Source organism: Leptonotus elevatus, chromosome 8 (genome assembly GCF_054856555.1).
Source record: "Leptonotus elevatus isolate MCC_2025b chromosome 8, RoL_Lele_1.0, whole genome shotgun sequence".
Classification (NCBI taxonomy): Eukaryota; Metazoa; Chordata; class Actinopteri; order Syngnathiformes; family Syngnathidae; genus Leptonotus; species Leptonotus elevatus.
This window is the reverse complement of record NC_141246.1, coordinates 1255299-1281493: the sequence shown is the minus strand read 5'-3', so window position 1 is coordinate 1281493 and position 26195 is coordinate 1255299. Positions and strand designations below refer to the sequence as shown.

At 41.2% G+C, this 26195-nt stretch overlaps 1 protein-coding gene across 1 annotated transcript in view; it reads left to right on the top strand.

The window, feature by feature from the left end:
• Positions 1–26195, top strand: part of mad1l1 (mitotic arrest deficient 1 like 1) — a 43060-nt gene that overhangs the window by 10436 nt on the left and 6429 nt on the right. The window contains exons 10-17 of the mRNA XM_086083529.1: positions 537–623; positions 2182–2326; positions 8603–8743; positions 10989–11045; positions 13783–13874; positions 13990–14080; positions 19601–19820; positions 20278–20471. Coding sequence (XP_085939655.1) covers positions 537–623; positions 2182–2326; positions 8603–8743; positions 10989–11045; positions 13783–13874; positions 13990–14080; positions 19601–19820; positions 20278–20471 — 1027 coding nt within the window. The remainder of the gene's footprint in view (positions 1–536; positions 624–2181; positions 2327–8602; positions 8744–10988; positions 11046–13782; positions 13875–13989; positions 14081–19600; positions 19821–20277; positions 20472–26195) is intronic.

Here is a 26195-nt window from a genome sequence, read left to right as displayed (position 1 = left end):
TGGCGAGCAAATAAGGTGGCCGCCTCTGAATTTTGGATTCACGAAAAACACTGCACAAAAAATATGCTGGTAAAATGTAATAAGACGATACATACCCAACTGAAACAATGAAGATCACTTCAGTTTCTTGAGAAGCCGTCTTTTGTTTGACCTCACATTGCATTGACCATAATTTACTCATAAAAAAATAAAAAAATATATATATGGTGGCACCCCTAAACCATCATATATTGGAGAAATATTTAGCATGTGTAATTTCTAGATATATTGGAACACTCAAAAAAATGTTTTGTGTTTTTTGATGCACCCTATTGTGTGTGTGTGCGTGCGTGCGTGTGTGTGTGTGTGTGCGCGCGCGCGCGTGTGTGTGTGTGTGTGCGCGCGTGTGCGTGTGTGTGTGTGTGTGTGTATGTGTGTGTTTTAGTGGGACTGTAAGCAGGGTTTAACCCCACCGGCCTCCCAGCAAGACAATATTGAAAACGTTTTTGCTCGCCATCGCATTGATCTTGCCGTAATTTCATTTATTGTTTTTATAGGAAACCAGAGGATCTGTCCAGGGAGGTGATTCAGATTCAGCAGAGGGAAATTGCCCTGAAAGAACAGAACTACACACTCAACAGCCGGTAACCACCACAATGCTTCTCGCGCACGCACATCCATTGCAGCGTATCTCGGACAACTCCTTAATTGTCACCAAGTTAATTAAACTGCTCTCCGTTCCGATAGCGGGTTCTAATAGTAATTAATGCATGTGTGCGGGAACAGGCGAGGGGAGAAAGCCGGCCTAATTAACGGCGTCCTCCTTCGGCCGAGGTGAAAGTCTGCGGGGGGGGGGGGCCATGTGCGCACGCTTCCTCCGAAAGCCTTCATTAGCTAACAAGCGTCTCTGCTGCCCGCCGTATGGGCCTCATTATGAAATATTAGAAACAGAAGAATGGGTGGCGGAGGAGGGGAACGGAATGGCGGGCTCGCCATGTTATTAGTCCCACCCCCCACCACTGCGCTGTATAATTACCGTCCCATTGATCAGGCCCGACAGCAGCACAGCATATCGTCTCTGAGAGGGTTTGACATGCAACTTGTTTTTGAGCTGTGTCATTGATCCCCACAGTGCTTTTTTTTTTTGGATGGTGAAGTGCAAGTGAAGCGAAGATCGGTGGCTTCGTCTGTTTATCTTGGCAAAGCGAAGGCATGATGCACTGTGTTGCTCTGTTGAGCTTGTCAAAGCAACGGCGAGATATCTTACTTTGCATGTTATCTTGTCACAGTGGAGGCATGATACTGCATGTCGCCTCGTTTATATTGACAAAAAGCGAAAGCAAAGATGATTGCTATATTTTTAACGCGCCGGTAAACTGTCTTGCTTTATTTGTTGTTCTGACAAAGTGAATGCAAGATATGAAACGAAAGTGAAGGCATGATATGTTGTCAAAGTGGAAAAAACGTTGCCTTAATTTGTAATGACAAGATATGTTAATTTGATTGTTATGTTGCCAAAGTGACAGTTGGGCATCTTGCTTTTTTTTTTTTTGGGTGATACTGACAAAACCAGGATGCTTTGTGTGTTTATCCTGCCAAAGTAAAGGTAAAAAAACCCAAAAAAAAAAAACCCTGACGTAGAAGAAACATGAAGCTGTTTTGAGGCTTGTTCGAACTTCTGGCCAATTCCAAAGTTTCAAACTCCTCCTTGAGATTTTATCCAATTGCTCACACATTTTTAACCTTCCAAACTAGACACGTGGGCAATAGGGATGTAACGATAACGGCAATATCGTGATGTCGCGATGAGGGCTGAACGATTATGGAAAAGAATCGAATTGCAATTGTTTTTCACAAAATTTTGCGATTGCAATTTGCTATGCGATAAAACAAAACAAAACGTACTGTACTGTTTTTCAACATACACAAATAAATCCATGTTACCATAAAGATGAACAGATTTATTAACATTAATCAACCAATGAGAAGCATTAGATAAAACTTTAATCTATAAACTTTTATCATAAGAGTGCAAACGTTTTCATGGTTCTGTACTTTCAAAAAGTCACAGTTAAAAATAAGTGTACATTATATTCTCATTCAAACTTGAAAAGAAAAAAAACATTTTGGATACCAATGAAAATATTAAATTCACTCAGTAACAGCAAAATTTTGTTCTAACGCTGCTCCTCACTTTCTCAGCGTTCGAAGTGTGGAGCGTTCGCTCTCCGAGCTGCAGACGGAGCTGTTGCAGCAGCGCAGCAAAACGCTGGAGGAGCAGAAGAAGCGAGAGACGCAAGACGTGCTCCTGCGCCGGCTGCAGAAGAGGCTTTTGCTACTCACCAAGGTGCGGTACGCTGTTAGAGTAGACAATATTAAGTATTGTACTCTTTGCGTGTTCAATTAACTGAATGGTGAGATCCTGGTGAAGAAGTCCCTTTGCAAAGGTATCATTATAACAGAAGTTTCTGATGACAACAATTGACGACACTGAAGCCGTGTTCCATCAGATTGTGTGTCGTCCACTCCGGCACATCATTATTTATTGAAAAGTGGGTGAATACGAAAAGTCTCCTCCCATCAGCCCACAGTACATTTGTTTACAACTCAGTGAATACAAGAGAATCTGTTCCCATGGGTATAAATCAGATTAGAGAAAAACAATAATAATCAGCCTGTGACTCCCCTCTTCCGACCGGCAGAGACCGGCCACAGACAAAACTCCCTTAAAGATAGCAAGTGAGACAGATAATACAATTCTATTGATTGAGCCATACTGCTATAACTAAATCCAAAACGGCTAAAATATAAATTGAAACTGAAAAACAATGTTAATAACTTAACAACGCACACACACGAAAACCACCAGTCACGTACAGGCGCGCACACACAGGCAATCGTCATACATTTGGTCCTTTTTCCAGAATAGGCTCATGCCCCATCAGGGTCAACAAGATCTTTCATAGACAAAACTTTTACAACCAAGTACGACCAACAAAATAAAAACAGACGCTCTCCATGTACCACCATCAAGACTAACATGAAAATGTAGCGCAGTAGGCCTAAGTTCATTAAAAAAAAAAAAAAGACAGAAGTTTTACTCCAAATTACCTTTTTTAATATTAGACACTGTATGGAAAAAGTAGAATGTCTTTTTTCACCAGACAAAAAAATATCTCGCTCTTTCCGATCCACAGTAATTTACAGGTGTGCTATGCCGATATACTTGCATACTTTATGCAGGTATAGTGACAAAGTCATAATGTTGGTATCGAGTAGAATTTACACTAATCTTATCGACATATTATATTTAATGTTTATCAGGATTTTTGGAAGATTTCTGCAAACCCCCCCAATGCATTTCAGCTGACGTCAATTAATATGTGTTTTTTCGCTATTCGTGGGCGTTGCCGGTCCCTAGAAACAGGTATCCTGGATAGGAAAGTAAGTACGCTGATCAGCTTAGTTCATATTTTAAAATGTTATTTGTTGGGGGTTGTTGTAGGAAAATCGTTACTGCCCCCCCCCCCCCCATAAAAAGGTGTTGAGGTCACGATGGAAGGCAGAATGTGGGCACGTTGGCTCTTTTTTAATAAGAAAGCTAAGGGGGAGTTAGAACAGGAGGAGGTGGTGAACATGAGTCATTTCCATTTACTGACTTTTCTCTTAAATAGGTTCTACATGTACTGTACAGTGGATATAAAAAGTCAATACACCCCTGTTCACTTTTTGGCCACGGCTCCATACGGCTGTTTTGCGCAAATGAAGAACTGCAACAAAAGGACAGCAATACCCACAGTGAAGCATTATATTTATTATTATTATTATTAATCACATTTTTAAGATGGAAAAGGTTGAGGCAAGTTGGAGGGAATTGCGAACAGTACCGAATAGCATTCAGTGAGTTGACAATATGAGGTTAATGAGACGGACCCTTAAATGATGACGGTTCGTGTGCCGGCTCCCACTTAACATGACTTTGTGATCTGTTAATTTGGCATACAACCACATAGCCGGTTAGAAAAGTGTTAGCACATCTGTACAACCACATCATTTCGGTGGGTTTTTATTTCCCCACTCAAAATATATATTTATTATTCGTTTATATTTATAGGTCACATTAATGGTGAGTTTTGAAATGATTTATCTTGGTCTTACTTTTTAGAGCCACCAAGTATGCCCTACTCCTTTTTACACCCCTTTTTCTATCTTTGTCCACTCAAAGCCAGATGCACTTAATTCATTTATTCATGCAGCCTTTATCGGTGCTTTTCAAGGAAGTATTTGTTTTGGAGAACAGTTTTGACACCAGTGGAGATTTTTTTTGAAAAACAAAACATTTCTCAAATGTGTGCATCTACAGACATCTAATAGTACGTGGGGGGTGGGGGGGTGGACCAAGTAAGTAAGTAAGAAGATACTTTTCATTGGTTGTTAAGCTTGCACACACACAAAATGGCTAATCTAGTATGGAATGTACTCACAAGGTTTCAATGTAGATACTCATTATAAACGTGGTGTGCTTAGTAGTCGGCTTGTGGCTGTTGTGATGGTACGTCGTGTGATTTCTTTATTCTGATCACTTAATTCTATGTCGAGCAAGCACGACACTCTGTCAATACACGGTAGAACATTGCAGGTCTAATTATGTTCAAACAACACAAAGTAGACTTTTCAACGAGAAAAAAAGCAGGCTCGCAGCGTCCCCCACTTGCCGTCTTTTTTGGCAGCCGTTGACCTGCAGGCACGGTTTAAAAAGGTGATGAAAATGCTAATGACAGTTTTATCGCCTCGTCCTCCTCCCGTTCCCTTTTGTTTATTTTTTTAAATTAAGCGCTTTTTCGTCTTTATCTGACAGATTTTTTATTTAGATGAAACATGCGTTAATAGCCAACGGGGCGCAGCTGTTCAAACCCGACCTCTAAGCGTCCTTTTTATGCCTCGCCGGTTTCCCTCTCCCCTTTTTCCTCTGCGGTTTGTTACGCGACCTTAGCACCATCAAATTAGGCACGTCTGATTCGCTGGTGGGCCTAATCAGCGTTTGATTATAGTGATCTTTGTTTTTTTTTGTTTTTGTTTTTTTTGTTTTTTACACGGAGGCCGCCGGCGCGTCTTTCTCAAGCAATTTCAGCCCCATTACGCATTGATTTTGACGGTTGCAACGTGTTTTTTGAGGACACGAATTCAGCGTTCAACAGAATTCTTCTGATTATCCAACACTTCGTAAAAATAATACGGATACAGTGAACACCTTACGAGGGTGTCTTCCAGGGTTTTAGAATATGCTAAAATTCAAAATGCTCAAGGAGCACGCCTTTCGCTAACATGACGACTAGCTGTGGAGCTTTGTGGTGGCTACTGGTTGCAGGTTAAGAACTGCTGCCATGAAAACAGCAGATTGTATTTTCATTCATGGAGACAGAACTTCATTACCCATTTACGCTTTGCCAGTTAGTGTCGCGCGGGGATATTCAGCAAAAATTGAACAAGGTCCAGGTTCGACAGAATTTCATAAAGATCGTGTCTTTTTATTGTGATATATATATTTAAAGTAGCCTAGTCATTGTCTACATCTGTGTCACAGTCAAATCAAGTTAATTCAACACAATCGACAACCTTTTTGGCGTTTATTAAATTAAACACGACGAATGATGATGACGTGTTTTTGTGCAATCGAGCTGTCGTTTGTAAATGATCGGCGTCTTCGAGGAGCGATCACTAAGGTAACAGCGTTCATTTTGACAAGACATTTGTATTTACTTTTAGTTATAGTCTTTTGACTAATTAAAGTTTTAGTCCAAATTTAGTCATGTGATTGTATTTTAGTTTTAATCCAATTTTAGTCGATGAAAAAAAGAACCATTTTAGGCGACTAAATTGACAGTTTAGTCGATATTTTCCTTCAGCATACATTTCAACTTTTATACAGAAAATTATAACACACCTATTTGTAACTAGTTTAACACGCAAGACACATTTAATACAAATGTGTCTTAAATAAAATATGTTGAACTGACAATAATACAATTTAGTTTTCACCTAAATTAAAAAAGTGCATAATTGCTTGAGATTAATTTGACAGCTGCACAATAAATGTAAACATTAAACAGTTTCTGAGTGGTTCTTTTCTCCAACCCGCGTTTCATTCCCTCTGATTGGATTGTAGGAATTTTCGTCACTGTGTTGCTGTTTTAGTCATTGACAAAATTGTCAGTCAATTTTAGTTACCGTCTCAATAATTGGCTCCTATTTTAGTTTTTGTTTAATTTTCATCACGAAAATTTCAAAATGATCAATGAAGGTATGTGCCGCTTATCAGAAGCCAAGAATCAGCGGCATTGACTTGTGCATTGCAAATCAATGCGGTTCTGATTACCTTTTGACTTTGACTCAATATCAAGTCAGGCCTTGTTATCTGCCCACTAGGATTTCTTTCTTTAGTGCAAGTACATAATTTATACTTAGCCTCAACTTTTGACGAGGTCAAATTTAATCCACCCCCTGCCAAAATATCCTGTCTTATTATCCCTTTAACCGCCAAATACATCCCAGTCACACAAATACGTCTCGCCTCTGGTCTGTTTTTTTTTTTTCTTCTTTTTTTCTGCATCACGTGCACAAACTTGACAGTGGCGAGCTATTTGGAGACTCACGCGGCGTCACAGTGAGTGACACTTGTGAAGACGCTGACTTGAGGAGCTTTTTTTTTCTTCTTCTTTTCGTCTTGTTTTCCCCACGTTCGTCTGTCATCACTCTCCGCTTTTGTTTCCCCCCCAGTCTTTCAACCTCTGCAGTTTGATTCGCGCGCGGGGAGTAACGCTGGCGAACTCACAGGCGTGACCCTGAGCTCCTCGTCTTCCCCAATGAGAGCACAGACAGACACGCAAATGTTCCGTCCATTCATAGATAAGGGATGTAACGATGATGGCAATATTGTGATATCGCGATATTAAAAATGCCACAATATATCGTCGTCGTCATGTCACGATATTAAAAACATCTCCTAAAAGAAGTCGGGTTGATTTCCAATTCTGCAGTTCTAGCATTCTCTGGTGGCTAGTTTTTTTTTTGTGCAGTTAAATTTTCACAAGACATGTTTAAATGTTTAAACATGTTTAACATGTTTACTGCGTGGGTTTTCTCCGGGTACTCCGGTTTCCTCCCACATTCCAAAAACATGCATGGCAGGTGAATTGGACACTCCAAATTGTCCATAGGTGCGATTGTGAGTATGGTTGTTCGTCTCTGTGTGCCCTGCGATTGGCTGGCAACCAGTTCAGGGTGTACCCCGCCTACTGCCCGAAGCCAGCTGGGATAGGCTCCAGCAACCCCGCGACCCTTGTGAGGACAAGCGGTACAGAAAATGGATGGATGGATGTTTAAAATCCGCGCTAATGGTCAGACGAAGGGGAACATAATATGCTTGTGAACCGATTCAGGTATGTTGGAGGAGGGAAACCTCTAACCATGCAGGACTGCAGACTTTGAGGACCTGAGGCCAGGGGTCACCGAAAGGCAGACCGCGGTTCAGATCCGGACCCCGAGAAGAATATATTCAGTGTTACCGATAGATTATTTTTGAATAGGTGCGCACGAGGGCAGCTCTACTTGAGCCGGCCGGGGTCTTTTGACAGAGCCCGGGTTCGGTTAGCTCACAAACTTTTCTTTTGTTTTTCCCGGGGTACACGCATCCTCACGACAAACGTGATGAAGTATGGCATTGTCAAAAGTCAGAAAAGTGTAGACGCTGAAAAGTGAATGGACTGAGGGCGTGTGCATTCATTTTACCGGCTTGAGCTGATGAGGTGATTATAGGAATCCGATGTGTTGTTAGTTGGCGGTAGTCGTAGTTGTCGTTAGTGTTGTTTTTTTTGGGTAGAATTGTATGTACTAGTGCAAGAGTGGGCAAACTCGGTTCTCGAGGGTCAGAGTCCGGCAGGTTTTGGCGGTTTCCCTCTTCCAACAGAAGCTGATTCCAGTCATCAGGATCGTTATCAGGCTTATACAGAGCTTGCTGATCATATATCAGCTTTGTTGGAGGAGGGAAACATCCAAAACCTGCAGGACTCTGGCCCTCGAGGACCGAGTTTGCCCATCCCTGTACTAGTGGTATCTGGTATTTGGTATCGGTGACTACTCAAAAGTTGAGTACTTGTACTCGTGTCGGTCTGGGAAAAAAAAAGTGAATAAATAAATCTGTCCATTCACATACTCAAACCCTCTCATGTGAGATGTGAGAGAGGAGGCGGCGTCACATCATGTGCCCGGAGACGCTCCTCTGTCATAACTTGCGCTTTGATTCGCCCCGTCTTCATCCTCTCCTGTTTGGAGTCCCGCGTGAGGAGTAACGGCGACAAGCGTCACCCCGAGCACCTCTCGTCAGCCGCCTGTTTCTCATTTACACACACGAAAAAAAAAAAGAAGCCTTTTCCTGTCTGTCACACGCCGACTGTTGAGAAGTGGCAGGCCAATCAGGGAAATAGCAAATAAGGAGACACACTTCATTTTCCTTCACAAATGCTATGTGTCAGAAATACAGCAAAGCCGCGACCCCGTCTGTAAGGAGATTTCCCAGGAGGTTAATGTGTGTGTGTGCGTGTGTGTGTGTGTGTGTGTGTTGCAGGAACGCGACGGCATGCGCTCCATCTTGGAGTCGTACGACAGCGAGCTGGCGCCCGCCGAACACTCGCCGCAGCTCGGCAAGCGTGTGAAGGAGGCGGAGGAAGTGCTGCACAAGACGCAGAATCTCAACGCGGAGATGGAGGTGTGTGGCAGTCGACATTTTAGTTGATTGGCGTTTCGGCGTTGGGGAACTCCATCACAATTTCACTCTTTCTGTTAATGCCCTAAAATGGCTCCAAAATCTACTGCTACTCGGAACCAGCCTGGTTTTGCCAGTCCATTTTTTTCAGTCCGGGCGGTGACAATGGCACAATTCCTCAGATCCTCCACTAGTAGTAGTACAAGTATTCAGCATTTTGACAAATATTGGTATGTGCCTAGTTAAAAAAAAATAAATAAATCTTGAAGCCCCTTGAGATGCAATATCTCGTTTGCGAGGGGTTCCCACACAAAAAAATACAACAAGGCAATCTGTAACGACACACCAGACATAAAAGACAGTAATAAATAAAAAAAATAAAAAAAAGAAGAAAACAAAAAACAAATAGAATAAATTAATAGTTATAGAGACAACCTTAATCTCAACACAACAAAGTTCTAATTATTTCATAATAAAATAAAACCATAAAAATACTGTGTGACAAAACATTATTGAAAACATTGACAATCTGTTTTTAAATAATTATACAAGATATTTAAAAAAATATGGAGCGAAGACAACAAATGAATATTAACAAATAGACTATTCCAATTAGATGGGGCAAGTGACTTGAAGGATTTTATGACTTTCTTTAGTGACAGGGGACTATGGGAAAAAAACTGGTTTAAACTTTGTAATGTATAGTTGGCTGACTGGAACAAAATACTGTTTAAAACAATAAGGAAAATTAAAACTAATACATTTAAACAGAAACTGAAACCAATAAAATTGCCATCTATGATCTAAAGAAAGAAATTTGAAGCTAGGTTAATTTCAAAAAAGTATTTGATACATTTTTAGTTCACTTCCTAACCCTGGGAACTGCCATCAAGAATCAAGTGAAAGTCCATCAGGAATAAATTTGCTGCAAAATGTCAACTGAACCTCGTGCGTGCGTCACACTTCACGATAAGTTAAGTCTTTGTGAGGGTCTCATTACTCCATACTGGAATCCGACTGTAAAACACGCACTGACAACAGTGTTTTCAGCGGGGGGGAAATGACAGAAGTGGCAACAGAAAGACTTTTTTTTTTACTTTCATCAAAGTTGTCTTTTACCCAAGTAATTGTACTTTTACTCAATTAGAGAATGTCAGTACTTTTCCCATCTCTGTCCCCAACGCACAGAGATATTAGTCTCACTCAAAATGTACCACTTCAACATACAGTCATTTCTGGACTACAAGGCGCACCTGACTATTAGGCCCGCTAGCTAAATTAGGGGCACACTACAAGCCAAAGGTGTTTTAATGTTACCCGGGTTCCCGCTACTTTCTTTTCCATAATCAGAGTGCAAATTGTCTCGCTCTCGTTCTGTCTTTCCTACTGTTTTTGGGCTCACTTGGTTTGTTTTGCTCTGCCTGACACTCTTGCGCTTCCTTTATAGTGCGCCTCCTTGTGAGCTGATGGATAAGCCGCACCTTTGTATTAGCCGCAGGGTCGAATGCAAGTGAAAAAAGTAGCGCCTTATAGTCCAGAAATTACTGTACTATTTACTATCTAATGACATCTTAAGACATTACAGAAGAAGCACTGATAACAGTGTTTTCAGCGGGGGGGGAATGACAGAAGTGACAACAGAAAGACTTTTTTTTTTACTTTCATCAAAGTTGTCTTTTACCCAAGTAATTGTACTTTTACTCAATTAGAGAATGTCAGTACTTTTCCCATCTCTGTCCCCAACGCACAGAGATATTAGTCTCACTCAAAATGTACCACTTCAACATACAGTCATTTCTGGACTACAAGGCGCACCTGACTATTAGCCGCGCTAGCTAAATTAGGGGCACACTACAAGCCAAAGGTGTTTTAATGTTACCCGGGTTCCCGCTACTTTCTTTTCCATAATCAGAGTGCAAATTGTCTCGCTCTCGTTCTGTCTTTCCTACTGTTTTTGGGCTCACTTGGTTTGTTTTGCTCTGCCTGACACTCTTGCGCTTCCTTTATAGTGCGCCTCCTTGTGAGCTGATGGATAAGCCGCACCTTTGTATTAGCCGCAGGGTCGAATGCAAGTGAAAAAAGTAGCGCCTTATAGTCTAGAAATTACTGTACTATCTACTATCTAATGACATCTTAAGACATTATAGAAGAAACACAAAAAACATGAATAGGGATTTTTTTTTTTTTAAGTCCATCTACTGTGAACGGTGAAGCTTTGTATCTAACGTTGTTGTGTTCATGTTCTCAGGTGCAGCTCACCAAAGCACAGGACGAGACTGGCACTCTTAAATTACAGCTTCAGACCGTAAGTCCGAATACATGCACACGCACGCCCAATTTACCCATCAAACCTCTGCATTTCAAGCTGAAGTGTTTGGTAAACAAGCGTCAAGCTGTAAATCGTTATAGTAGCGCTGTCAGCCTTCTCACTTTCTTTGACCTCACAAGTTGCTTGATGTTTGCGGCGTGGAAAACGTGTCCTATATTCAAGCGCTGGCTAAAAATATCAACCGCACAGCAAAAAAAAAGCTCTATTCGTTAATGCCACGTCGCCACATCACACTTCTTCTCTTAACATTGAAATATGGATGTCACGAAAAAATGGATGTCCAGTTGGGTGGGGTTTTCGTACTGAAAAATGACGGACTAGAATTTCCGAGGTTGTTCTTGGCATTTGTCAGTCCTTTTGCACAAACAAATGACGTGAATATACTTTTAAAGGAAGGTAATCCAAAAGGTAGTCCAAGGTAATTCTAGTTAACGAAAACTAACAAAATCAATACAACGAAAATTGACAAAACATATTCGTGAACAAAATTAAACAAGGCAAGGCAACTTTATTTTGTAGCACATTCCATACACAAATAGGGATGTATCGATAACGGCAACATTGTGATATCCCGATATTAAAATGCCGTCGTCACGTCCCGATATTAAAAGCAGCACATCTGTTAAAAAGCTGAGGTTGTCAGGTGGTATCATTCTGACTATGATGGGTGACGATACCAGGTATCGGTATTGGTGCCAATAATTATTTTAAGATATCGGTACTCGCGGCAGTGACCAATACCATCATCGGCCTCCCTCCTGCAGCCATTTTACGATCAGGGAATACAAATGACTGCGATTGGCTGGCAACCAGTACAGGGTGTACCCCGCCTACTGCCCGAAGCCAGCTGGGATAGGCTCCAGCAACCCCTGCGACCCTTGTGAGGACAAGCGGTACAGAAAATGGATGGATGGATGGAATACAAATGAGAAATTACATGAGTACAAAGATGAGCAGAGATTCCGGGTGGGATCGGTACAGATGACGGCACGATTCAGGTTAAATCGGACGGTGCCATATTCCAAAGCGCATCTAAAGTTGTGACTGAGCAGGAGTAGCCGTGTTGGTAATTTCCGATGGCGCACTTGAAGGCAGCAGTGTACGCACCACCAGTGCACTGACGTCACTCACTCGCACTGGATAGCATTCGCGCTACATTTCCGGGTTTGTGTGGAAGCAAACGAGTTTTGACCGCCGACAAGCCAAATGAAGAGTGAAGCTTCGCCGTTCCTAACATGCTTGGGTTGAGCGTGGTGGCCCACCTGATGCGTGGACTTTTTGGTGCAGAGGCATATTTGCATTCTCTAGCATGCTCTCAGTCTTCTAAAGAGGCGCCGGCAGACGTGCCCCCCGTACTCCCCTTCTTCAACTTGACCGTCACCATGTCTGCGCTCGCGCCATCCTACTTTTTCATGGCCCCTTCGTTGCCGGGGAGACGTCAACGCGGCGGCGGCGGCGTGTAGCTATTGACGCGTGAAATCCACCTGTCTGCCAGAGCAGTAATTACTTATCTGTCTCGGGGAGGCAGCGGCGAGGATTAACGGCAGATGCTGTCAGCAAATGGAAATGAGGAATAATTGCCGGAAATGTCGCAGTGGCAAAACAAACACTTGCAAGGGAGAAGGTGGACAAAGTCTTGGGGCGCACGCCTCGGATGGAGATTCACGAGCCCATTTTCCTCTAAATTGTCTTCATCGTTCATGAAATATCAACGTTCGGGACTTAAACATGTCTGAAGAAAAACTTGTTCGGTACGTTCAGTGAAGTGTCTTTGAATTTGCAACTTGTAAGTTCGGTTCACTAAAGACAAAACTGTGGATGTTAGATTAGTCAAGGACTAAAGAACCTTTATTAATATATATATATATATATATATCTATATCTATATATATATCTATATCTATATATCTATATCTATATATCTATATCTATATATATATATATCTATATATATATCTATATATATATATCTATATATATATATATATATATATATATATATATATCTATATATCTATATCTATATATCTATATATCTATATCTATATATCTATATCTATATATCTATATATATATATATATATATATATCTATATATATATCTATATATCTATATCTATATATCTATATCTATATATCTATATATATATATCTATATATATATCTATATATATATATATATATATATATATATATATATATATATCTATATATCTATATCTATATATCTATATATATATCTATATATATATATATATATATATATATATATATATATATAGTGAAGCTTGTCTGATATTTTACATTGTGTGTGCAAAGTTTTCTGAAGTTTGAAGTGTTTGATTTTCTTATCGTATCTTAGATTCACTGAAGACTGAAGTGTCAATATTTAAAAAAAAAAAAAACATTCGCACAAGACTTCAGTTGGTTTGATATTTATAAAAAAAAATTGTATGTTGATTTGACTGAAGACGCAAGTGGCACATTTTTAGAAAAACATACACTGTACATTAGATTCACTAAAGAATTATGTGTCTGCTTGCTTTTTACATAAACACATTTGTTACATTCACTGATTTAATATTTATGAAAACGGACGTGAGGTTCACTAAAAACAAATGTGTCTTGCACATGAATAAAAACCTATACTGTATGTTGGTTTCACTTAAGCCTATGGAGTCTTTAAAAAAAAAAAAAACTATCTATGTTACAGATGCAGTTTGAAATGGAATCTCTGAAGAAGCTGCAGGCCTCAACAGATGACATCCTCTCGTCAGTGAGCAAAGAGGAGGTCACCATGCTCAGGTCGGTGGCGACGCCCACGCAGCCAATTACCGTTTGGTTGCTGGCTTCGTCAAACGAGCAGTAATTGGCAATCATTGGGCGTCGTTCAATAAAAAACTCCGTTTACATTTTACAGGCAGAAAATTGAGGATCTGGAGGCGGAGCGGCAGCGTTTGCAGGAGCAGAACGAAACGCTGGAGATGAGACTGGAGAGACACAACCTGCAGGCAAGTACCGTCTTCTTACCACCTCGCCCAGGGTCGGCGGGGCAAACTCATTTTGGACGTGGGCCACATCGTGGTGATGCTTTCACGCAGATGGCTGGGATGACTGTGAAAATCACAACAGTGGAACCTCGGATTTTGATATTAACCCCTTCCAGAAAGTCTGGCTAAAAGTAAATCGTACCAAATCCAAGCAAAGCGAGAGCTGCAAGTAGCTATTAAAGGGCCTTTGCAATCCATATTGGGGTACTTGCCCTCTAAAATGGAGATGTTTTTGCCAGGCCTCATGTGCGCGCAAAGTTTCATGAGTGTTCACCTTTCGACCCTCAAAAACAGCATAATTATTTTTTTTTTTTGCAACAGCGTGCAGCAAAATACAAGATGTTCATTTTAGGTTATGGCTACCAAAGTCGTTTTTGTTTGGTCCAAATGAACAGACTCGGTACAAGATGTATTCTCTGGAGTTTGTGAACTCATAAATACCGCGAGAATTCAGCCTTGAATGCCTTCAACATTTTAGCCAACATATGTTCAATTGGCATTAACTCATTCACTGCCATTGACGGCTATAGACGTCAAAAATTCATTTGAACTATTTCTATTAGTTAAAAAAAATCCCACTTTTGTTAACAAGTGTATGAAAACCTACATTTTTTTATTGTACATTTAGAACAGATATAAAATGTGTGATTAATCGTGAGTTAACTAATGAAGTCATGCGATTAATTACGATTAGAAATTTTAATCGCCTGACGCCTCTAATTTTTAATAATCTTTTCTTTCTTTTTTTAAATCGCGTCAGGCGATTAAATTATTTAATTGTAATTAATTGCATGGCTTCAATAGTTAACTCACGATTAATCACAAATGTTATATCTGTTCTAAATATACAATAATTTTTTCTAGGTTTTCATACTCTTGTTAACAAAAGTGGAAAAAAATGTTAAACTAACTAGAAATAGTTCAAATGAATTTTTGACGTCTATAGCCGTCAATGGCAGTGAATGAGTTAATGGCGGTTGCAAAATACAATATGTATTAACTTGGAATACCCTTAAGTAAAAAAATAAATAAAAAATCAAGCAAAACTATTGGCTGCCAGTTGGCCACTCGTGGCCAAAAAAAAGTCGTTGCCGAAGCCTGCACGCTGCGAGACAGTTTAGTCGTGTTCGTCCGCGTGGCTCGGTGCGCTTTGGGCCGCACTTAACTGAGCTCCTCAGTTCCACCGTCTCCTCTTTTCAAATTGTCCATACGTGAGCGTTTCATCCCCCACGGTCGTCGGGTCCTCCAGGTCCCCAACCGAGCCGGGCCCGGCGCGGCGATAATGAAACGTGTGAGAGCCAGCGTTTTTTGCTTCAATTTGGCGGCGGTGTGAAAAGAATCTCTGTGTTCTGAGGCATGACCAACACGTTTAAGGCAATTACCGTGAAAATGTGGGGAGGCGCGAGTGCGCGAGTGCGGCCAATGGATCGGCTCGGCTCCTTGGAGCTGCTTTTTCCCCCCCACCTCAACTTTCCTGCGCTCTGCGGGGGGGGCCGACACGACAGGAATGAATGAAAGTGACCGGATGAAAAGGCATGACCGGCTTTTTGAATTACGTCAAAAATATTGAGATTCAACCAAGTGTCTTTGTGGCCGAATGGCGTCTTCGGTGATTTATTTTCGGTCTTTTCGATACTCGCAAAGACACGTACACGAGGTTAATTGCAGACGAGATTGTTGTCAGTGTTTACAAAAATGTGTGTTGGGCTCACTGAAGACTAAAGTGTTGCTTTGATATTTTCAGAGACATAAATGTTTGGTGTATTAAAGATTAAAGGATTATAGTGCACTGTTTACACTTGACCAAACCTGATTAAGTGTGAAGACGGTCGAAGAGCGCTTTTGATATTTACAAAAACGTGTTCTTTAGGTTTATTGAAGAGTCAAAATTCTATTTATTTTAATTAAAATATTATATTATATTATTAAATATACTCATTAAAATGTTATATTAAAAAAATAATTCATTAGGATCCCGGAGGAAGTTTAAAAAATTTTTTTTTTTTTTTACTTTAACAGAGTGCTTTAAGTAGGCCGGTACACACCAATACACCTCTCACTTTTAGCCTCGAGCGTACCAGGACTTTCTATGGTGTACCAGGATTTCACATAAGCCCACAATACCATCCATCCATCCATTTTCTGTACCGCTTGTCCTCACAAGGGTCGCGGGGTTGCTGGAGCCTATCCCAGCTGGCTTCGGGCAGTAGGCGGGGTTACACCCTGTACTGGTTGCCAGCCAATCGCAGGGAGACACAGAGACGAACAACCATACTCACAATCGCACCTATGGACAATTTGGAGTGTCCAATTCACCTGCCATGCATGTTTTTGGAATGTGGGAGGAAACCGGAGTACCCGGAGAAAAGCCACGCAAGCACGGGGAGAACATGCAAACGCCACCCAGGAAGGCCGAAGCCCGGACTTGATCTCTCATTTTGTGTACTTTGTGATAGTCATACGACTCCTTCATTACCTCCAGTAACAGTTTCTTTGGCGTGTCAAGGAAGTTGCAAACAACGTACCACCAACGCAAAGGCTAACTTCAAAATAAAAGCTTCCCAAATAATACATTGATTCCAGTTTTAGGCTTTTATTTTTACGTTGGCCCGTGTTGTGTATCGTGACTGAAGCCTCAAGTGTCTTTGATCCCCTTTTTTTCCCCCCCTTACGTAAGCGTCAACAAAGACTATCTTTGCTAGCTCTTAAAACATACGTACACACTTCTATTCTTTGTTAACGCCTTTGTTCCTTCATACCAGCGCATTCTTGACAAGGTACTGCAGAAAGAAAACAACCTTCCCTCTTTCACGTCTCCTTGGCTCCCTCCTCTATTCCAAAGATGCAGTATAGATGACAGTGGACGTCACTTTCTTCCACGTAAGCAGCCCAGCAAATAAGCAAACATGTAGCGAGTCCGTGTATATAAAACCAGCAATGGTCCGCTAAAGCATCAACATTATTGTTCAATTTCCTTTTCTTCTATTTGGGGCTTCACTTCCAGTCAAAAATGTTGCTGGCGCAATATTTCTCCGCTTTGTCTTTTCATGTTGTTGCTGTCAAGGGTCCAAGTCGGGAGAAAATTGTTGCCCTTGCAAGAGATTGCATCAAGCGATCCGCTGCAGCCGGGGTCCGCTTTGAGACGAGAAGAGAGAAAGACGGACGAAGCCCCCCAACGCGCGCCTCCGTCTATTTGCATCCGTTTGGCTCCCGTAATACAAAATGCGGATTAAAACAGTTTTTTGTTGCGCTATCTTGATAAGGGAACAAAAAAGGCTTTGTTGTCTTGGCTTTGGGCGCGAGATGACTCCGAATAGATTTGGTGCGAGTTTGTCAAACAACTCGGGATTACAAAGACATTTCTGAGGATATTTTGTCTTGTTTTTGCAAATATCAAAGATGAGTGTTAGACTTTCGGTGAAATGAACTTAACATTTTTGCAACACATTTTTGTAAATATCAAAGACTAAATCAGTGAACCTAATGTACGTTTTTTTGTGATTATCAAAGACACTTTAGTCTTCAGCGAGCCCAATTGATGTGTTCTGTAACTATCAAAGACCGTCGTCTTCAGTGAACGGAACATGCGTTTTACGATTTCCGTACGTTTTTACATCTTCCATGAGACTAATGTGCATTTTGTCGCAAATATCCAAGACTTTATTCAACCGCTGTATATGGTTTGTAAATACAAATCATTTCATTAAAAAAATAAAATAATAATAACAATAAATAATAATAATAAAATTGTATTATTATTATTTCATTCATTAGTCTGATACGATTATCAATTTATGCAACAGGGCTTGTTTAGGAGTCCTAATCAAACCTCAGAACAGTCCATTTGCGATCCATTCACTGGCCTGAGAATGAAGTGGCCGAGATGAATGAGAATAGTCGCAGACTTCCTCTCTTATCCTGTCCTGTCCTGTCCTGTCCTCACTTCTTTTTCTTTTTTTTTAACCCGTACATTGTTTGGCCTTGCCTGGTCGACCTTGTTGTCAAATTCTTGATTCTGATAGAAGTCACCCTCTCTGGGTTGCTCGTGTCTCCTACTATTGTACCCCCCCCCCCCCACAGTGCATACGTTGACCCTGTTGGACGAGGCCCTCCCACCACATCTCCGCTTTCAAGCGCATTCTTGTTTTCCAAAGAATTTCGTGCCTCGGGCACGTCACGAAATTCGTTTGCCGGGGGTTTCTCTTTGAAATGTTTTCTGTTGCCAACTAAACGATCGTTTATGTTGCGTCACTTTATCTTAGTTTACCTCGCTAATGCCGCAGGCTGTGCGCAACGAGCGCTAATTTGATTCTCTCTCGCATGTTGTGTTCCGCCGCCTCTGCGGGAGTCGGCCGTGGTTAAGATTCGCGTGCGTGTTTGTTGTTTTGGGTTGAGGAAAGGAAATCCGTTGCTTTCCGCTTCTCTTTGATTATTGAGTTAGAGTTGTGTTTATGTTGTTGCAGTTTTTTAATTCAACTTCTGTGTCCAATTGGTATGGTGCCATTTTCTATATTGCTTAAATAACTCATTGGATTTTCTTTGTTGTTTTGTGGGTTGGGTTAAATCTTGTGGAAGAATTTTCTACATTATAGTTTTTATGTCGTTTTGTGATGCTGGTCAATCTTCTGATTTCACTGAAGGGTTTTCAATCAAAAGTTGAATAACAAACAACTTGGGCTGGGCGATATGGCCCAAAAATAAAATCTCGATATTTTCAGTCATTCGGGACGATTTTAATTGACTAATAAAGCCAACAAACGTTTATTTAAAGGTTTCATTCATTCAAAAAATAATTCCTGTGCAAAATGTCCAGACAACAATATGTATAATGATTCTAAATCAGTTTTAACATAAACTAAACATTTATGCTAGTTAGCAAAATTACAACTCACAATAACATCTGGATGTAAAAGAACATAAGAACAACAGCTTTTAATAATCCAGAAGACAAAATTCGATTTCACGATTTAATACATTTTCAACGATTCCATTTTCAAAATGTGTACCCCGCCTACTGCCCGAAGCCAGCTGGGATAGGCTCCAGCAACCCCGCGACCCTTGTGAGGACAAGCGGTACAGAAAATGGATGGATGGATGGATGAATTCCATTTTCAAAATGAAAAATAATAATAAAATAATTAGATTTATTGCCCGGCCCTACAAACAACTCAGGACAGCACCTTTTGCCTGAAGCCACCCACTATTCAATTGAGCAACATTATTGGAGTGCATATTATTATTATTATTATTATTATTGGTATAACCCTTACTTGCGACGATGACATCAAGCCTGCAGCCCGTTGACTGCACCACACGGTTGCCTTCGTCATTCTTCTTCGGTTCCGTTCTTCATTTTCAGGCCTCTTTAAATTTCTCGTTTGTTTCTGGAGGTTTCTCTCTCAATTGGTTGTCTTAGCAGTTTTGTGGGTCCGTTTTCAAGGTAAAAAAAAAAATTGTTTTTCATCAATTTGCGTTTCTCAGGGCGACTACGACCCCCTCAAGACCCGCGTGCTCAACTTGAAGATGAACCCCACGGCGGTGGCCAAGCAACAGCGGCAGCGGGAGACCGAGGCCCTGCGGCAGGAAGTGGACCGCCTCCGGGACGTGGTGCGCAAAGTGCAGGAGGGGGGCCACGGGGCCGACGTGGATGCCGCCCTGCGCTCGGCCAACCTTAGCCTGCCGCCGCCAAAGGAGGTGCTGGGTGAGAAGCGCACAACTTTTCGCTCATTGGTTTTGTTCGCGCGCCAATTCAGCGAAGGTTTATTTTGCGTCGCGCTGACGTTCGACAGATGATGCAAAATGGACGCCATCGCGCGAGACTGCAGCAAACGTACTTGAGAGCTTTGGCTTTTTTTTTTCTCCTAATGTAGCAGAATAATTTACAGAATGCTCGTAGCACTCTACAGTTGAAAGACTGTTGGCTAGTAGGTGCTACTGTTTTGGTTAGCAACTTTGTTGAAATGCTCAAGGACAGCATTTCCATGTATTGTCTGTGAAATCAAATGATTATTGGCAAGGGTCCGTATCAGCCCTCAAGAAGTTCCCCCTTGATAGTTCGGGGGGGGGGGGAATGAGTCCCCGACTCCGGTTTAACTGATCATCATGAAATTGGGTGTACAGAAAAGTATCAAGATTATTCTTTTTTTTCCCTCCTTCAGATTTGCTGAAGCAGATCGAGCTGTCAGAGCTGAAGAACCAGCGTTTGAAGGAAGTGTTCAAGCAGAAGATCCAGGAGTTCCGCACCGTCTGCTACATCCTCACCGGCTACCAGCTGGACATCCCCATCGAGAACCAGTACCGGCTCACCTCCGTCTATGCCGAGCACGTGGAGGACTGCTTGGTCTTCAAAAAGGTGATTTTTTTTCCTATCATAGCATCTTGCTGTGCTGTACATTCAAATGCTACACAGAGAGAGAGAGAGAGAGAGAGAGAGAGAGAGAGAGAGAGAGGAATTTGACCTTGCGGCGTGCGAGCGCATTTATGCACCATTAGGCTACCTTATTGCTTTGTGCCCCACTCAGCCGTGCAACAAGAACGACACAACGGCAACACTCTTTTATTGTGTATGTGTGTGTGAGCGTGTTGCCGGGCAGAGACTGATGACAGGGGCAGTGTCATGGAGTCCGGCCTGCATAAATCCAAACCAGACCTTTTGCCTTTGAGCAAATGCTATTTTAAGTACAATTAATCTACCAAGTCAACATGACCCAGTTAATGTTTTTAAAAAGTAACATCGACTATGACCGGTACAAATCAATTGAATTAATAAAATAGTTTTTTTTTTTAATTATTATTTTTTTTTTAATTTTTTTACCAATAGCAATACATGATTACGTTTTTTCCATAGTCACACAGATTGACATTCTGGATTATTTGTAGTATAGATACGTTCCATTTTTGGGGAGTTGTCCCAAAGACGTATTAATATGTTTAAAAAAAAAATAATGTTTTTTCATGCTAGAGCATACAGAAGGCTTTGATGCAGCCTCTCAACTGTCAAGAACAGTTGAAGAAATTGTAGTTATTACACAAACGGCCAGCAGGTGGCAGCAGAGCAAAATCAATCAATCAATCAGGGCTATGTTGAAAAAAATGCTCTTTTACTCACAATTTTTAATACATTTGTAAATAATAATGAAACGTAGCTATATTCTAATACTAATTGCTGCAAAACGGACAACAGATGGGATATACTAGACTCTAATCTTTCTTTTGGTAGGTTCCATGTTTTTATAGCAATAGAACACCATATTCTGTGGTCAAAATCCAGTAAAAGTGAAGAAGATTGCTTCAGTGAAAATGGCTGCCAGTGAATGAGTTAATGACCACGAAGGAGCAATTTCGCATCTGATCAATACCAAGCGTCAAATCCCGAGTAAAAGCCAATTTCGGAATGTTATTTTAGTGGTTACCAGTGCGCCCTCCAGTGGTAAATTAGCAACAACAGTTAGAGGTGCATCGATTAATTGATTATCACAATCAATTATTTTTGATTATCTATGAATTGTTTTGATACTTTTTCAATTAAAACTGGTCAAGATCCTTAAAATTTCAACTTCTCACCAGTAAATATTACCCAATTTCTTAATCTAAAATAAATTAAATCTTAATCTAAAATAAATTAAATCTTAATCTAAAATAAATTAAATCTTAATCTAAAATAAATTAAAACATGTACATTACATGTTACGTACCATACCAGGACCTGAATAATAATTTTATGTTTTCTGCGCTGTTCATATTGAAATAATGTTTTATTTTACTGGATTCACCGATTAATCGACAAAATAATCAACAACTCTAGTTCCGTCTATTAAAAATCTTCCGGAGCCAAATTGGACCCCCTAACAGGCCGGGGCCATATGTTTGACACCCCTGAGTGTTGCTGGACAGCATATTGTGCACATGCGACTTTTGGAACTGGATTATTTTTGAGTGGTTCTGACCATTTTGAAGGTGCGAGGTGATGTTATCATGAATGACTGCAGCCGCTGCAAATTGATCCCTCATGCAAGGTGCCATTTCTTTGTCGTCGACTCAAAAATCGACATATCCTCAGAATTACGTCATCATCTTTTAATGCTCTTCCATTTAATTCATCTGCTAAGGTGCCTCGCAAGGTGCGCTTAAAAGCAGCGCATGGACGATAACGTCTATTAGATAATCACTAAAGATAAGAAGAAAGAGGAGGCGTGCGCCTGCGTCCAATCCACCTGCGACCCTGCCAGGAGAGATAATTCTCCGTCGATTTTTATTAACCTCGGAGCACACAAGCAGACGCACGCACGCACGTGCACACGCACACGCACGCACACACACAATCATAATGCCCACACAAGTGTGCAGTGTCACACTCAAATGCATGCACACTCCTCACACTGTGTGCTCTTCACTCCCCCCCCCCCCGCCTCGCCCCTCCCACCTCTGTTGGACCGCATGCATACAGATGTACACACACGCACGCACACACACGCACACGCACACACACACTGCTAACAGTCTTATTATTCAGGCTGCACTCTGCAGTCTGTGTGAGTGTGACATACAAGCCCGGCAGCCTGTGGCTGCGGCGAGGTGTGTTACGCTAATGCACTACAACATTGACACGCACACACGCACGCGCACGCGCACGCCAACATGGGAATTGCAAAGAGCAAAAATTGTTGAATAGCGGCGGGGACAAAAAAGACATTTAGACGTCACTATGTTCGTAATTTAAATCCAAAGCATCCCTTGAACTATTGACCTAGAAACACTTTTTTAATATCGTTCCAAACTCATCTCACAACTTGACCCTTCAAAATAAAAGTCTTACAAATGATCCAATCTTTGGAAAAAAAAATATGACTAGAAAGTGCGATGACACTTTTTGTAAGCGATAAAGAAAATATACCTGGGAATATCGTTTTTTTTTGGGGGGGTTGTTTTTGTGTTGCTCCACCATTTGTGTTCAAACAACCCTTGCTTATTAAAGGTTGAGAACACTGCAACAGCAATGCAATTCTTTTTATCAGCCTGGGTTGGAGGTTTTGCATTTGTTTGCTAGCATTAAGCGATACTGGTTGGGTTGGCCACTTCCATAAGAATAATAAAAAGGAGGACATGGCGGTTCACTTTTCACGGCCTCGTTGTTCATAACTCACATTTTTGCTCATCGGTCAAAGCAAAACAATCCTCTGAAATCTTCCATCACGCTGCTGTTCGCTGCTAAGCTAGCCGGCTAGCTATGCTAGCTACTCTTCTGCTAACATGGTGCCTGCAATTTGGGCAGCATTTAGTGTGTTAGAGGGGCAGAGAGCACACAAATGATCAAAAAGGTGCAAATAGTTTTATCATGTAGAGAAAAAAAAGTGCAAGTCACGTGAATCTGCGCGGGTCTACAGGAATATCAATTAGACTAATTGCGTTGATGAACGACAAAGGATGCGAGTCTTACAAATAGGATTGTAACATCATGCAAGTGAGCTACGGGGCTGCTGGGTAATCTCTCTAATATGGCCGTCGAGACAACGCCACTTAAAAACATCAGCTCTTTACTCATTTGCTCCCCAAAACGTAGAAATATGTTCTATTTTAAATATGACCCGTGTCCCAAAGACGTATTTATACGTTTTTTTTTGTTTTTGTTTTTTTGATGCTGGAGCATACTGAAGGCTTTGATGCAGCCTCTGAATTAAAGAGAATGCTTGAAACAATGGTAGTTATTACAAAAACGGCCAGCAGGTCGCATCAACCTACAGTTTTAAAGAGATTTGTGAATAACGATGAAACGTAGCTATTTTCTAATGCTAATTGCTGCAAAACGGACAACAGGTAGAAATGTACTTTTCTTCCTGGTGAAAGAAGAGGCTCTAGTTTTTCTTTCATGTTTTTTTTTAGCAATTGAACACAATATTCTGTGGGACTTGCAATATCAGTCAAAAGCCAGTAAAACAGCCAGGAGCGAAGGGGATTGCTTCAGTGTAAATGGCTGGGAGTGAATGAGTTTCGAATCCAGAATAGTGTATTTATTTCTGCACGCCGTGATTTCATGAATTAGCAATTCAATTCACCACTGTTTATATGAACTCATCCACTTGCAGCCATTGTCACTGAAGCAACCCCCTTCACTCCCGGCCGGCTGTTTTACTGGATTTTGAATGAAATTTGCAATAATCTTCTGTTTTTAGTCCTCGGTTAGTTAGCATAGCGAGCACAACGTGTCGGTGAACAAACGTGCGGATTGAGTGCTCTGTTGAGTCTTTACTTGCGGAGGCCATAAGGAGAGCTGGCGTGTGTCATTTTGATATTTATAGCGCCCCCCCCAGGTGAGACATCTGATTAGCATCTGTGATGAGGTATTTATGAGCTGCTGCTAATCAGGGAGATCAACGACGTATCGCTGTGCCGGCTACTGATTGCCTTCACACTCCTTTCAAAGTGAACTCGTTTACTTTCCGGTAAAATACACGATGCGCCTTTAAACCGCTTTTGTCGTCTCATTTTTCCCGGTTTGGTCAAATTGGATCTGTTGTTCATCTGAAATGTCATAAAAAGTGATACCAGCGGGTCATTAACTCAGTCGCTCTCAAAAACTTATATATATGTTCTATTTTAAATATTACCATGGTCCCAAAAACGTATTTATATGTTTTTTAATGCTAGAGCTTACAAAAGGCTTTGATGCAGCCTCTGAACTGAAGAGAATGCTTGAAGTTATGACAAAAACAGCCAGCAGGTGGCAGCAGAGTATAAGAGATCAACCAGGGTCATGTTGCAACAAGCTTTTTTCCCCACCCTTTTAAACAGATTTAGCAATGTAGCTGTATTCTAATGCTAATTGCTGCAAAATGCAAACAAATAGAAATGTACTTTTTTTTTTCCTGATGAAAGAACAGACTCTAATCTTTCTGTTGCTAGGTTCCATGTTTTTTTTCTAGCAATAGAACAGAATATTCTGTGGGCCTTGCACAATCTGTCAAAATCCAGTAAAACCGCCGGGAGCGACGGGGATTGCTTCAGTGAGAACGGCTGCGAGTGAAAAGGATTTTGCTCACATTAAGACATTGAATATGAAAAGCGTTGTTCATGCTTCATTTCACACAAAACACAATTTAGCAATAATAAATGAGATTCAAAAAGGAATTTTGGGGGCCTGACGACTGGTTGTCTGGAACGGATTAATGACATTTCTGTTTATTTCAAGGCGGAAAGATGTTTTGAGTTACAAGTGTGGTCCCTGTACAAATTGAGCTCGCATCTGGAGGCACCGCTGGACGCGTAATTAATGCGACGCGTCTCGTCGGCTCTTTTAATGCCTTTGGCCCGGCGGAAGAAACGGCCGAGGTGCACCTGCGCAAAGCGGCCATTGGAGCGCCGGTTAATCGCTCCAGAGTGGCCGATCGAACACAGCTGGCTCATTAAAGCCACGTTGTTGTTCATAAAGCGCACTTTATTAAGTGTCCGATTCCTCGGCCTCGTCTCCCGTCCGAGCGCTGAAAACGCAAATCTTTATGCTCGGCCACACGTTTTTGCTTTTGCTTTTCCTTCCCGGCTCTAAATTGCCGAATGTTTTAATGAGTCCGTATTAGACGAGTAATTGGGAGCCACAAAAAAGGTAGAAACTGTGTAGAAGGAAGAGGAGGGGGGGGGGGGCTAATAGAACATCCAGTTTTGTCTTTGCTTCTGTTGCTGCTGTGCGGTGTTTCTTTTTATTTATTTATTTATTTATTTTTTAAATGAGCAAATCAATGGAAGCAAGCCGAGCGCCGTCTCTGTTATTGCTTCTTTTTTCAAACTTGTTTTTCTACTTGCGCGACTTACGGTGGAGAATAAAACATGACGTACTACCGTGTCCCGGGTTTGATCTGCTTCTGTTGATTTCCATTTTGCAAAGGCGGCGCTTTTCAGGAATAATTGGTGAGCGATCTTATCAATTTAGACTTTTTTTTTTTTTTTTGCACATTCCCTGCCAGCTACTTTCGAAGCAGTTGCTCATATCGACAGGCCTTTTAAAACATGTTCACCGATCTTTCAAGATTATTATTATCATCGTTTTTGGGGGAGGAAATTTAATGTATCAAAAGTGCTAGTGGTA